The following is a 14,677-nucleotide window of genomic DNA, read 5'->3' as shown; positions in this document are numbered from 1 at the left end:
CCTAGATCTAGCAGGAGAGCGTCGAGTTGAGTGTGGAGATTCGAAGAAAGAGTCTAAGGAAGAGTGGAGTCCAAGAGAAAGAGAGAGGAGGTGTCCTGCAGTTTTATAGACACTGATGATGTCATCACCAGAGGTCAGGTCAGCCAATGAACTGACAGTCTGGGGGTCCTTTGGAGAGTTCACACCTGGGTGTGACCTGGGAGAGTTGCATGGCAGGCTTTTGTCTGTGACCATGCCCTCAGGGACCAAGGCTGCCAGGCTTTTGGCCTGGTCTTTGGTCTTTGGTCTTTCCTTTTGTTTGATCAAGCTGAGGCCTTCTCATAATCAAACTGAAAGTTCACGTTTATCCAGAAATGAACAATCATCTTTGGGATGCCGGATGCACATACATACCGGGATGGTAGTGGCTCAGTCCATAGGTGACTGGGCTGGGAACTGGAGGGTTGCTGGTTCGAGTCCCTGTGTGGACCATGAATGGAGTGTGGACTGGTGGCTGGAGAGGTGCCAGTTCATCTCCTGGGCACTGCCGAGGTGCTGTTGAGCAAGGCACCGAACCCCCAACTGCTCGGGGTGACGGTCACTGGCAGCCCCCTCGCTCTAACATCTCTCAATTGGTTGCATGTATATAGGTCCTGTCTGAGCATGTGTGTGTATTTCGGGCCTGTGTGTGTGTGTAAAATGAAAAAATAGTAGAGTGAAAATTGAATTTCCCCATTCGCGGGACTAATAAAGGAATTCTTCTTCTTCTTCTTCATATCCCCCCGATGTCCTTGAGACTGCACCCGGTGTGCGGTTCTATGGGCATCTTTCACAGTCCATAGATGTACAGAGTCCATTTGTCCGTTCTAATGTTGTTTTGCTCTGACAGACAATGTTAGTTTGCCGGTGAAAGTTCAGGAGCACTGGAACACTGACCCTTTAGATGTGTCTCTGAGAAGTGAGTCTGTTTCTTTACTGCACTCACTTAAGTTCAATGTGTTAATGACCTCAGGGTAGCCAGGCTCAAGGCTCTGTGCTAGGAAAGAAATAAGATTCTCTACACATGGGTTCTCCATTGTGTTAAAATGGAAGGTGAGATTAAAACTTTGTCTAGTACAATAATGCAATTGTTTTGGCTCTGGTGTTGCTTGGCAGACACCTTGTGATGTGACTTGAGCAGTACACTAGCCTAAAACAACAGTTCCTCTGATCTACACTATATGGGTAGCCTGCATCCTGCGCGGGGAGGGGCATCTACAGCACCATGTGATTCTGGGACCAGAATCACACTAACTGAGATGCAGGGCAGTCAGTCAGGGAATTATATCTGTATATCTATCGCCACTCAGGTTGAAATGCATGGCAGTTCCAACAGTTCAAGGTCTCTGGTTCATAGGGTCGGGGGCACGCTATGAGTTAAGGGGAAAGAGCACTTAATTTAGCAACAACTTATGACAAGACTCATTAGATTGCATTGAATATGTGATATAACACCACTTTATACTTGTTTGTAAGTACAGCTGGATGTCTACTCCTGTGGAGGACAAGTGGAGTTCAATGAAACGACTTTGGAAATTTTTGGATGAAAAATCCCCAAATTGTAAAATGTCTAAAAATCTGACGAATTTTAATATAACACAATTATAAATTATTGCCAACAGCCAACATAACTAAGCCTCACACGGGGCACCAATGTAGGTACTTTAGGTTAATTGAATCAATAGTGTGACTATCAAATGAAATATTTGAAAAAGAAAATGAATAAAGATAATTATTAAAAATTAATAACTTTAATGTGAGTGCGTGCGTGTGCGTGTGTGTGCCTGCGCGCGTGTGTGCGCAAGTGAGAATCAAAGAGGAGAAGTGTGGGCAGTTCAATCAAGCCGTTCATACAGTCCAAAACATGTAGTAATGCCCAGTTGGTGATTAGTTACCAGTCCATGAGATGGGAGATGTCTTGGTTGTTGCTCTTAGACAAAAGAGGACTCAGAACGCTCTTTGTTCTGCTCAGTTGAGTTGGTAACCGGTTGGTTTACCTGGCTGGTGATCCTACTCCATACAAGCCATGTTCAGGGAGTAGGGCCTGCGGGCAGCTTGTCCCTGGATCCAGAAGGAGAGCGTCGAGTTGAGAGTGGAGATTCGAAGAAAGAGTCCAAGGAAGAGTGGAGTCCAAGAGAAAGAGAGAGGAGGTTTCCTACAGTTTTATAGACACTGATGATGTCATCACCAGAGGTCAGTCCAGCTAATGAACTGACAGTCTGGGGGTCCTTTGGAGAGTTCACACCTGGGTGTGACCTGGGAGAGTAACATAACAGAGCTAACGTTAACATGTTGTGTTCCTAAACCATCTGTTTGTGCAGTCGACGAAAGCCAAACCATCTTGTCACTCATGGTAACACCACCACACGAATGACCGGAGTTGAAGTCAAGATGATGGAGATGACATGCAAATCCTGACGACTAGCCTCCGAGGAGAAGAGAGGGCTAGCGGCTATCTGTCACTCAAGAGGCCGCGCCCCTAATTATTCATAAACTTTAACCTCCATAAAATACATAAACATACAGACTAGCATGGGTTTTTTTTGTACCAGGCCTTAAGTAGGTTTAATTATACTGTGAAAATGGCCTGTTTAACATGGGCATCAATGAGAAACTGCTCTATTCTGCAAATTACTCCTTGTGGCCACTTGGAGAACTACAATTTTTAGCACTTCCGTATTGGATCAACCAGAAAGTCGCTGTGGTGGGGGCTTGGTAAAGGCTCAGGGTGGGCCATAGCCAACAAAAAAAACAGAAATTATCTAAGTTAAACAAAATACACAATCTTACCTTTCTGAAACCAAAATACACTTACTTCCTTAAGGCTTAAAGTTCTGTATAATTAAGGATGTGGCTGTTTTGTGTGGCAGTAGGCTTCATTCAGCTCTACTCAGCTCCACCTTTTTGCACATTTTTCGAGTTAGCCGGGAACAGGTGGAGTCATGACACTGCCAAGATATCGGCGGTCTGAGCCACGGGAATCGCCCACTTTGAGCTTCTAGTGGCTCTTCACAAACCTATGAGTGATACAACATATTTCATGCAGTCTATGGCTGTAATTCTGTTCTAAATTAATTATTTTAACAGTACCAATCCCTACTCACAAAATTGGGTTTCATAACTAATTAAATAACAGCACAAAATATCAGTAGCGTGTCTTAGAAAGCTTTATCTGCATTCAAACACTTATGTTAGACAAAGTGTGATTGTTAGATTGTTTTATATATGAACTTTGCAGACTGCAGCATCTGGCCCCACCGCATATCACCTCCAGAGGGCGCTTCCAGGGGGAATCGTGTTGATGGAACTGGCTTTCCAGGTGAGATTAGGAACATTAAGGGCACGCAGAATTACTATGCTTACTAAGATATTTGCTAACATCACAAAGGTATAAATCTGTTGTTTTTTTTTATTTTTTAGCACATTCAATACAATTGAGCTCGCCAATGTGCCGTATCGACACAATGCATCAGTGAACAGTTACATTCACCACAGTAACTAGTTTTCTTTGTGAAACAACAACCGGATAAGAAAGGATATTAAAAATTCTTTATCATGCACACACCAGCCAGAGGTCTTAACACACAGTGATCCTGGAAAGGGCATAAGGAGCAGAATCGGGCCTAATATGCGTCAAACAAACTAAATAAAATATCTTGCAGTAGCTCAGTTTTAGCTTTTCCTTCCCCAGCTAACTGATTGTGGTTAGAAATCACAGAAGGAGATGCTTTTATTTTGTCCCTGGCTGAAGTCTGAGCTGGAGTGAATATATTCAAACCTTTTATGTCTCACATTTTCATTTCTGCCTGTGTGAACAGTGTTGCTGTCATACAGTCTTAATGCTTTTTGACAGCTACTGGAAAAATTTAGGTGGAATGTTATCTTCCATGCAATTTCATGAGTTAAAGTCGTGAATCAATCGAGGCACCTTAAATTTCAAAATGACATCATCTTTCTTGAATGGCATACACTTTAATCATGGTTGTATCTTGAAGTGCTCAAAAAAGCATATCAATGTCAGCCAGATTATTCAAACTGCAACTGCTCTGTTTTTCTCACTTGGAGAAAAAAGTGCACAGCAGCACTACACCCCTGAGACTACCGACATTTAAAGCCTAAGTTGCCGTCACCGCCCAGAATGCATTGCGTGTTGATCACATGGTCTGTTGAGCTCAATTCATCCGTTTAATTATAATGCCACTAATTTTCTGAAGCATATAATGATTTTTTAAATGAACTTTCACATACTTCATATATCCTTTTATAAAGGTCAAGAGTTTCAAGTATTGCACAGCGTGACAGTAACTGACAGAACCTTTAAAGAGATCAAATGTTGTCAGTGATGGAGTTCAAACTTGAGTAAGTCTGAACTTGGGCACAGTGGTGCTTTGAGCTAAATGATAACTTCAGCATGCTAAACTGCTCACAATGGCAGTGTTTACGTGCTGATGTTTTACAGGTATAATGTCATGAAATCCTGACTTGATTTGGGATCAAAACCTTATGGAGATTTCCATAAGAATAGCATTTTTCTGTGATTGTATAACGAGCACTTGCTTGTGTAAACTCGTCAGAAATCCCCCTTATTGCGAATATCCGTAGGAAGTCTTCTGAATGCTGCAGGTCTCTAGTTTGTAAAGTACCATGAGGTCCTTGAGGTCACAACAACAGTTTAGACAATGGAATGTCTCCTACGGGGACAGACATCATCACACATGAAGACAACTGGACTCACTGAATCCACAATAGTCTCAGCTTTACAGCCAGGCCCAATGATATTCAACACTGCCCAGTATGCAGAAATGTTAAAATACTCCATTTTAGAATAGGACAAAATAACACATTTGTACAGCATGAGAAAAACTACATGTTGTTACCCCAAACAAAGTATCCTGAGATAACTTTTGTTTGGGTTATGGACTATAAATAAAATCGGAATTGAACTGAATTGAATTGGGCATATCTGTAAACTCGTGGGTACCCATAGCACCCATTTTCATTCAGATATCTTGAGGTCAGAGGTCAAAGGATCCCTTTGAAAATGACCGTGCCAGGTTTGCCCTCGCTAACATTTAGCCTAAGTTTGGAGCGTTGTTTTACCTCCTTCTTGACAAGCTACAGTACCATGACTGGGTTGGTACAACTGGATTTCTAAATCTAGTTTTTCGTGTGATATCAACATTTTATACTCTAGCATTAAATCTGAGCGCACTCAGACAAAGACAAAATACTTAGAGAGGCTATAGTTATTTCTTTTTTTGGTGGCGCTGAGATGAAATTCCGGTTTGTAAAAAGAGTCTAACCCAGCCTATGTCTCACCCCCATTATCTGTTAAGAATGTGTAGTTTCCAAGACCAAGTTGAGATAATCACTGATTTAATTTCTTGAGGCGTGACAATAGTCCTACAGAGACATGAAGAAGACATAATGCAACTGGTCTCTCAAGTGAAATAAAGCAAGCTTTCACCAGAAGATATTAATAGGACCAAGTTTTTTGTTTCCATTTCCTTGTTGTCACAGTACAGTTAGTTTGACCCTGTATGCATTGTCTGCTTTTCCAGCCACATTATTTCTAGGCAGCCATAGTTTCCTGGTGTCTGGGTTTATCTTTTGTTTTTCGTTACAGCTTTAAGTAGCTGCTGTCAGTTCAGTGGCAAATAAACCCACTAAGAAATAATGTTATGCTTGTGTGAATGGACTTAATTAGTCTGAATTTCAATGAAAGGCCATTTCAAAGGTCTTAAAATACCATCCTGTCTCTCTGAAACCTGCAGCTACCTTGATGAACAGTAAACATACTCTACCCCCAGTATTCAATGTGCCATTTTCTTCATGGATGGCTTCATCAACTGACAGGCCACACATTAATCATATTTTATTCATAAAATAATCACTTTCTCCATGTGCCTTCCAGGGGTGTTACTTCTGTGTGAAGCAGTATGCACTTGAGTGTTCCCGCATTCCCATGGGCCAGACAGTCAACTCCCAGGTAAATGATTGACAGAAATCTGTGTGTGGAAATACAACGCTAAACTGTGGGTTTCCATAGGGATTGAAAGCATGAAAGAAAGAGGAACAAAAAATGGAATATAAATCATTAAAATGTCTCTATTTCAAATGTGAGAGGGCAACTGTACTGATCTCCTCGGGTCCAGGGACTTCTGGGGGCCCTGGGGGAAGTTTGAGGATCCTCGATTGGGTTCCAGGGCTTGTTGGGCTTGGGGGAGGTCCCAGTGGTCAGTAAGGTGGAAAGTCTGGATGCTCTGGAGGTATTATCAGGGATTTGTGGGGCTTCCCTGCAACATTAGTTTAATTTCACTGTTTTTATTAAATGACACATTCCACTTCCACTAACGCACTGTGATCTTCTCATGTAAAGATACTAGATAGATACTGTGCTCCTACAGTGTGGTACTAAAAGACACCTGAACTTCCCGTGTTGGGCGGGGGGTCTCCATTTTTGTTGCTATGTATCTTTTCTGTGGGATTGCCTAAAGGGGGTCATTGCTGGGATGTTTTTGCACCAATGGTGGAGAAGATTATGGTGAATACTGTAAGATGTCTGGTTCCTAGGGTTATCTGTTGATGAGGATTGTGTAGAAACCACATTTGGGGCCTAATAACACACAACATACTGTATGACCAAATGTTATGGGTTGGTTAGTTAGTTCAGTTTGGCCTGCCATCAAGTTTAAGTGAATGTTAATTAGTGACAACTGATAAAGCCTACCACTAATAGTGCTTGTCATTTTAACGGGTGAGAGCAATGTTCAGTGCCTGCTAAAAGAGAACATAAACATACGTTATTTATAGACGTTTGAACAACGACTGATGCTGCATTTTTAAGAGAGCAAACTCAAATGGTAGCTGAGAAGGATTTGTGAGGAAACAATCGCCTGGCAGCATCAACTGGCCTTTGCATTGCATTTCACTTTACTGTGTAACACCATATTCAGTTTATGTATTAATTAGGAAGCACATCTCTTTACATTTTTCTTTAATATTTCTTCGACCTCTAAATGTATATTTAATGGACATTTGTTTGTGGACCTCAGTTTTTGTCCATTGTTGACACTGGAGGCATTTCTTTCTTTTTGGGCAGACCTTTTCAATACATAAGTGAAGATCAAATCCTGATGCTCTCTAGGAGTGATTCTTCATGCGGAAAGATTTCCTTCAGTACCTACACTCCAGGCTGTCACTCACACTGTGTCACTTTTTAAACTTAACTAGGTTCTCCATTCCTTACTGTTTCACGCTTTGCAATCCCGCAGGTGTATTACTGCAAGAAACAAAGAGTTAATATCACATAGGTTATAATTATATTGGTGGTCTCGCCATCAGCTCTGAAAAATTTCTATTAGTTGGCTTGCATGTCTCTGATCTTTAAAGTATAATAATTATATCAAATTACATTTCCTGATCCAGATGCTGGGTTTTAAAGCAGTTTGGCAATGTTTTATGAATGGGAAAACACTGCTCTCATTAGGCTTATTAGTGTTAACTTTGTTTTATACCCACACCAGCATTTTAAACATCTGAAATCGGTAGCAACATTTGTTAATTCTAGTGGAATTCACTTGAGTGGTGAAGTAAATCTCAATCTCAAATCAACTGTGGGGAACTTTTCCACGACAGTTGCCAGTAGCCAGTAGCCAGTAAATAATTGTCTGACAGAGCTGACCTTTGAGGGAATGGAGAGCCTGTGAGGCCAAAACAGAATAAGTTATTTTAGCATGTTAGCTAAGTTGCACCATCCACTGTAATTTAACCCTCCTCCACTGGAGTATAAAAGTAGAAACGCCTCGTAAGACGGCTATGAGACAAAGGTTGACATGAAAACATAGTATGTCCCTTGAGTAAAATGAATGAATATCGAATTGATCTGATTAGCTAGCTTGAATGTGAAGGCTCCTGACTGGCTTACACATTAGCAGTTAGCTCCCCATCTAAAGCAGTTCTTTATTTTACAGAACCTACATACAATATGTACATAAAACATAAAATATGTACAAACAAATTTACCAGTATATAAAGATCATCAGTATAAGCAGTGTGAGTAGTCACTACGTCACCAAGCATTCTAGGTGAGGAATTTTGTGAACACCTTGAATTAGCTGTTATATGATGTTTGTACATCTTAAAATCCTGCATATACAACCCCAATTCAGATGAAGTTGGGATGTTGTGTAAAACCTAAATTAAAACAGAATACAAGGATTTGCAAATTCTTTTAAACCTATATTAAATTGAATAAACTACAAAGACAATAATTAATGTTCAAACTGATAAACTTTATTGTTGTTTTTTGCAAATATTCACATAGTCAATATTCATATTTTACATTTGATTCCTGAAACACATTCTAAAAAAGCTGGGACTGGGGCAACAAAAGATTGGGAGAGTTGAGGAATGCTAAAAAAACCCCCACCTGTTTGGAACATTCAACAGGTGAACAGTTTCATTGGAAACAAGTGAGTGGTATGAGTGGGTATAAAAGGAGCATCCCTGAAAGGCTCAGTTTTTACAAGCAAGGATGGGGCGAGGTTCACCACTTTGTGAACTGCATGAGCAAATACAGTGGAGATCAGAATTAGAGAACAAAGTATTAATACTTGATTTATTCTGAAATTTTGTTATTTTTTTATTGTTCATAATTTGATAGAATATGAGCTGTGGCTATACCACTGCTGTACTAGCATGTTTTTTTTTAAATAACCAAGGCACTTCAACAAAAACCTTTATTTTGTGAAAAAAACAAGGAGCAAAATGAGAGAACACTTTCAGACAATTGTTGGACACAGCCAATTTATCTGGCAGCTCTTCTGGTTACTTTGCAAGATGGCGAGCTGCTCTCTCATCTGAGACAGCAGGTTGTCCAGATGAAGGCCAAAGGGATGACCCTCTCAGCCATCAGAGAGAGGTTGGGCGTTCACAGTCTGTGATTTCATGAATATTGAAACTTTACAAGGACACAGATTAATTTAAGTCCCTCAAAAAGGCCGGTCATCCACGTAAAACAAGTGCACGAGAGGACAGGATTATGAGAAGACTCTCAATGGAGAATCAGTTCAACACTGCAGCTGGAGTTGCTCACCAGTTCAGTGCTGAACAGGACAAGGATCTGTCTCTGCACACAGTGCCTCAACATTTAAGACTTTTTGGAGTGAAACCACACTCTGCAGTGACCAAACCTCTCATCAGCAGAAAGAATAAAAGAGCTAGACCTGCCTTTGCTGAGGAGCATGTTGTGTGGACAGAGGAGAACTGGTCCAGAGTGCATTTCAGTGATGAGAGGACATTCAATTTAGAGCGGAATGTGTTGCAGGCATTAAATTGAAAAATGATTTCAACCATTTTAGATGCAACTGTAATTCTGTCTGCCAACTCCCCACAGCTTAATTTCCTGCTTAAACCCTAGTTCTATATTAGGACATCACATACCCATCAATTTTTTTCAGAATTTGGAACCAGTGCACTTTGATGTGACAAAGATAGAGAAGGATGTTTTGAGAGATGTCATGCCACTTGCTTACCTTGCTTATTTTTGTCAAAATGTCTACAGAGTGATTTAAGAGGTTGACTGTCAGAAAAGAGAGTGGCTTTATTCGCAGCAGGAGGGGGCGAAAAAGGCTCTATGTGCTGACAAAGGATGCATTTATTACAGAGATTATGTGCTGAGACTGCATCGTTTAACAAAGTATGAGGTTGCACCATCCAGACGACAACGTTATAGGGGTCGTTTTTAAATCTTCCCACTCTGAGACTCGGATTCAAAAGATACTGTTTTCAGGCTCAGATAACGCTGGCTGAGTGTGGATGGTCGGCCAAAACGATACTAAAGTTGTGCGGTTGCAGGAAAATGCGTCTCCGTGTGGAAGGGCCCTTAGATGTTTCCTGCACTGTAAAACATTTACATGTAATGACAGGAACCAATCCAACCACTCAGCATGCATGCAATGTTTCACACTAGTAGTAGTAGTATTCCTAGCAAGAAGTGTTATTTTATTTTATCACTTCATCTTATGAACTTTACAGGGGGATGAGTTGCATGTGTTCGCTAATCTTGGTTGCATATATCCTGTGGTTGTTTTACAATAAATGACTGCCTCTGCCTTCACATTAATATGCATTTATCATGAAACAGCTTAAGCAAGAGTTGTGTTAGTATCAATAATAATTGTAAATAATGATAAACAATTCCATAGGGGATTGCATGGCAACACATTAATGAATGTAGCATCAATTGTGTAGATACTGTATATTCAGGCAATGGTGTTCTCCACATCGACTACTGTAAATCGTTGGTGCAACCTCTTCTACATTTAGTGAACTATTGACCTCTGGGCACCAGACTTATCAAAGTTCCACTGCTCTAAAGTGTCTTTTGCAGCATGGGGTAGGATTAGAAACCATGTTCTTATTTATTATTGTAGTATTTCTTCAGTCTTCCTTTCCATCCACCTGTCTGTGTGTCTGCCTAGTCCCACCTCATGTCATCTCTCCATCAGGGCAGTCTCCTCACCAAACCTCGTTGCAAGCCGTTCCCAGATGCCACCCCAGTATCTGACTGTGCGGTATGTCCCAGCCATTCTCAAACGGAGGGGTGTCTCCCTACAATCAGGCTTCACCCCTCCGCTGCTCTGCTTGCTGCCATCAGTCCTGGCCTCTTCCTTTCCAAATCTACATGTCTGTGTTTTTGTCTCTCCCAGAATGAATGGGTTTCAGTTTTCAATGAGGTGTTCTTTCATACCTGTACAGTTGCTACAGCATGCAGATGGACTGCAAAGCAAGTAGGAAGTTAACCTGGATGTAGGGTCTCAAAGGTCTCATTGGTTTTACTTGTGCAAAGGTCAGGTATTCAAATATCTCCCTTCTTTTAGTTCAGGTCTGAGTCAAGCTCTGTGATTACCTTTTCTTCTTGAATTTCAACAGACTGTCTGTCTCCATGCTTGCTGGTTTGGGTCTTGCAGGTGTCTCAGCTCGTGTTTTTTCTAAGTGTCTGTTCAACCCCTCTGCCTCTTTTTCCTTTTGCATCTTTGGTTGCTATGGGGTTGACTAGAGCTAGGACCTTCTTCCAGGCCTACCTCTACTGTCAGTTTTAGCATCTTTTCGGATTTAAAGGGTAAATCATCATGATCAACTGCTGTTGCTATGCTTGCTATAGATGATCATAGATAGATCATATTGAAAAACTGTAAAACTTGTTGGATTTCCAAAAAATAATGTGATATTGAGTTCCCCAGGGTTCGATTCTAGTGCCACCTCTGTTCAAACTATACATGCTCCTACTAGCTTAGCATGATGACTGACAGAGGAGCATCATGCTTCAACATAGTTAAAAATGTAACTGGCATTCTCGGTTCAGCGCAGCTTACCAGGCTCACAAAGCTCCAATCAAACTGTCATTGTATTGTCTATTTTTCTTTCCAGAAAAACATTTTATTTTTTACTGTTATGGTGTAATTTGAGAAAGTTTGCGACCTGGACACCAATTTTTCCCTGCTTCAAAACAGACTAAGCACAGCCCCAACTTGCATGTGTCGGTCAGCGCTACGTTGTTTCATTGCTGTGATTGCTTGTAGGTCTACCTGATTGCATTCAGAAGCATTTTGCTCTGCAGCGTTAATAACTCCTCTTAAAAATCAAAAATGATCTTAAAGGTTCCAGACTAATACATATTTGTGATTTAGTGTGGTGATGCCAGGCTAGTGCAACATCGTTTCACATCTACACTGACATGCATACACATGTAAAGCAACGTGATGAATTCACAAATGGGCTAAAAGGTTTGCCTTAGAAAAACTTAAGCTGTGGACAATTGTTGTCCCTGATCTTTTCACAGTTCCTTGTATGTTTATTACGATCGAAACAGGCATCTATGGCTGAGCTTTCAAATAGAAGCATCGTAAAGTAACAGATATTTCTCTTTTCAGGAAACAGGCGAGGTCTAATTAAGGGACATGGGTTCAATAAAAAGATTATTTTTTTCTGAGAACACATTTATCTTTTTTCTGTCCCTTTATTGTCTCTGTTAAGATATTATAGACAGCCAAACAAAATCACATGTAGACATACTGTATGTGGTTTGTGGACATTTCACATGAAATATTATATTTCACATTATGCAATGTAACTTGAATTCTCGTATTATCCCGGTTACGGTCCTCACCACATAAAGACAATGAAAGCATGTATATCTGATAAATAACTAGAAAGGTTTGTCAGATCACTTTAGTAGCTACCTGTGTGCAAAGTACTTACTTTCCACCAAAATAATGTGAACTGTATATTGTATGTGTATAATATACATGTATTAGATTAAATGTAATACATTTAAAAAAAAAGAAATTATTTATAATATTCTGTGTTTTCAGGACAGTAAGACCTCAAATGGATGTCACCACTAAGCTTTCCTATCATGACTGCTCTTGTCTTTTTTAAATCAACTTGCTTTATGTATTCTCTTCTTGTAAGACCCAAATGATTACAGCTTCTCCCATCAATGTAGCCACTGTCATTCATTTCACTTCCACTGAGTGAGACTGACAGGAGACGAGCTGCAGCAACCTTACAATTTGTTCTTGTCAAAGTTGCACAGGGTGATTACTAAACTAGAATGTGAACCGTTTGGGATTACATTTTAGGAAATAATAAATGGTGGCTTGATAGTCAAGAGAACACATGCAGGAAATGTACTACCTCTGAGCTAAAGTGATCTCTGTAGTCTCCGTGGCCCTCTGACTGCATAGATAGCAGGCTAAGAGGTCAAGCTTAATTTGCCTGCCTGACTGCAGTAACACAACTGGGGAGAGAAAACTTAATGTTCATCTTTTCATTCCTTTGTGCCAAAATAATATTCTTCTGTCTCATCTCTATGGTGAGATAAGTGATTATGGCCTAAGTGTTGAGTCAAGAAAAGGTGACACTCAGATCAAAGGTTTCTCTAGCTAAAGGAGCTCTACACTTTTTCTTGTCTCTTCGATTTGATGAAGCCTATTTATAAAGGTTCCAGCCAAATGGTCCAGATGAAAGTAAGCATTCAGCTCTCTTGTACACTCTCATTGTGCTGTAATTAATTGCACTTTGTAGCCTCTCACTGCAACCATTTACATTTGCACTGAATGCTTTTTTGTCGGCCCCCTTTTGATGTTGGATTTTATTAAATAAGATACTAAATGAATCTGATTGATTTCAAAGTTGCTTACAAAAGGCTCTCTCAAACGAACATGTAGAGTCATAGAGAGCAGCAGGGCTTTAAGGTGCACAGCAAAAAGCAGTGGAAGCTGAGAGCACTGAGGTTTTCTTCACATGCAAAGCAGTTCACTAGTTGATGAGCACACAGATAAGCATTCAGAGAAAGTGTTGGTATATGCCAGATTCAATTCATTTTTCAGTGAGCTGTGTAAAACCAATGGTCAGACTAAAGAAAAGCATTTTCCTCTTTTTCCCTGTGACTCGTCATTCTGTGCTGGTACTGACCATGTCCATCCCTCTATTTTAGCTCTCTATGCTCTTCACTGAGGAGTGTGATAAAGTGCGAGACTTGATGCACGTTCACTCCTTCAGCTACGACTTCCACCTGCGAGTGGTTCACCAGTACTTGGTTGGCTGCCACATGACGCTACGCCAGGGCTACCAGCTCACAGACTTCCTGGATGACTTCATCTCCCATCACCCAGACATTCCCAAGTTTGGCCGCAACCACGTCTTCCAAGGTGACTGTAGTGTAAGGTTCTACCTTAAATTTCCCTGAACATCTGGAATCATCACAAACAGGCAGATTGACTAAAGGTTTATGTTGGAAAGAGTAGAGTGTTAAACAAATGACTAGACCAGAATGCACTGTGATGAACTCACAGGCTTAAGTGGTGCAACAGATGTGCAATTTACCTTCACTATGAATTAGAATCAGAATCGAAAGCCAGGTATCTGCAGACGAGAGGAAGCGTGAGCAGATCAGAGCACACTTTTAAGTTTTTATCCCTTTTGACAGAAATGCAACAGTGGAGCATTTTTTAAGATTTCCACTCTGGAGGGTGGTTTCACTTTTTTGCGTTTTTAAGCCCCAAAAACGGCAATAATTTTCCTCTGTTTTCCCGTGATAACGAGATCATTTTACTCTGTTTCCCTTCATAATGAGATAATTTTCCGCTGTTTTCCTGTGATGGCGAGATAGTTTTCCTCTGTTTTTTCCCTGATAACAAGATAGTTTTCCTGTGATAAGGAGATCATTTTCCTCTGTTTTCCCCTGATAAGGAGATCATTTTCCTCTGTTTTCCCGTCATAACGAGATAATTTTCCTCTTTTTACACGTTATAACAAGATAATTTTCTTCTGTTTCCCCATGATAATGTGATAATATTCCTCTGTTTTTTTAGTAATAATGAGATTATTAACTTGAGAACTGGAGAATCAGTGTAGCAATGTCAGAGGAGCAATATCGATCACCATCACATATCTCTTCAATCAAGGCCTGACTTGCGGAAACAGCTTTATGCCTTTTTATTACAGATAATGTTCACATTAGTGTGCGTCATCTAAGAAGACAATTAGTAAAGCTTCAGCTTTATCAGAGGCGCAAATGAGTTTTTGTTAAAATAAGTTTTTTAAATAAGCTTTATTGTCAACAATATTATACTACAACAACATACAGTTA

At 40.4% G+C, this 14,677-nt stretch overlaps 1 protein-coding gene across 3 annotated transcripts in view; it reads left to right on the top strand.

Annotated features, from left to right (window-relative positions):
* szt2 (SZT2 subunit of KICSTOR complex) overlaps positions 1-14,677 on the top strand; it is a 214,093-nt gene that overhangs the window by 179,523 nt on the left and 19,893 nt on the right. For 2 of the 3 annotated variants that reach the window (XM_083940596.1, XM_083940595.1), the window contains 4 exons: positions 3,257-3,337; positions 5,933-6,007; positions 10,530-10,595; positions 13,523-13,736. In XM_083940596.1, the coding sequence (XP_083796722.1) occupies positions 3,257-3,337; positions 5,933-6,007; positions 10,530-10,595; positions 13,523-13,736 (436 nt within the window). The remainder of the gene's footprint in view (positions 1-3,256; positions 3,338-5,932; positions 6,008-10,529; positions 10,596-13,522; positions 13,737-14,677) is intronic. The other variant, XM_083940597.1, reaches the window with a different exon arrangement.

Source organism: Echiichthys vipera (genome assembly GCF_963691815.1).
Source record: "Echiichthys vipera genome assembly, chromosome: 3".
NCBI classification, from domain to species: Eukaryota; Metazoa; Chordata; class Actinopteri; order Perciformes; family Trachinidae; genus Echiichthys; species Echiichthys vipera.
The sequence above is the reverse complement of the archived record's forward strand: the minus strand, read 5'-3'. Positions and strand labels throughout refer to the sequence as shown.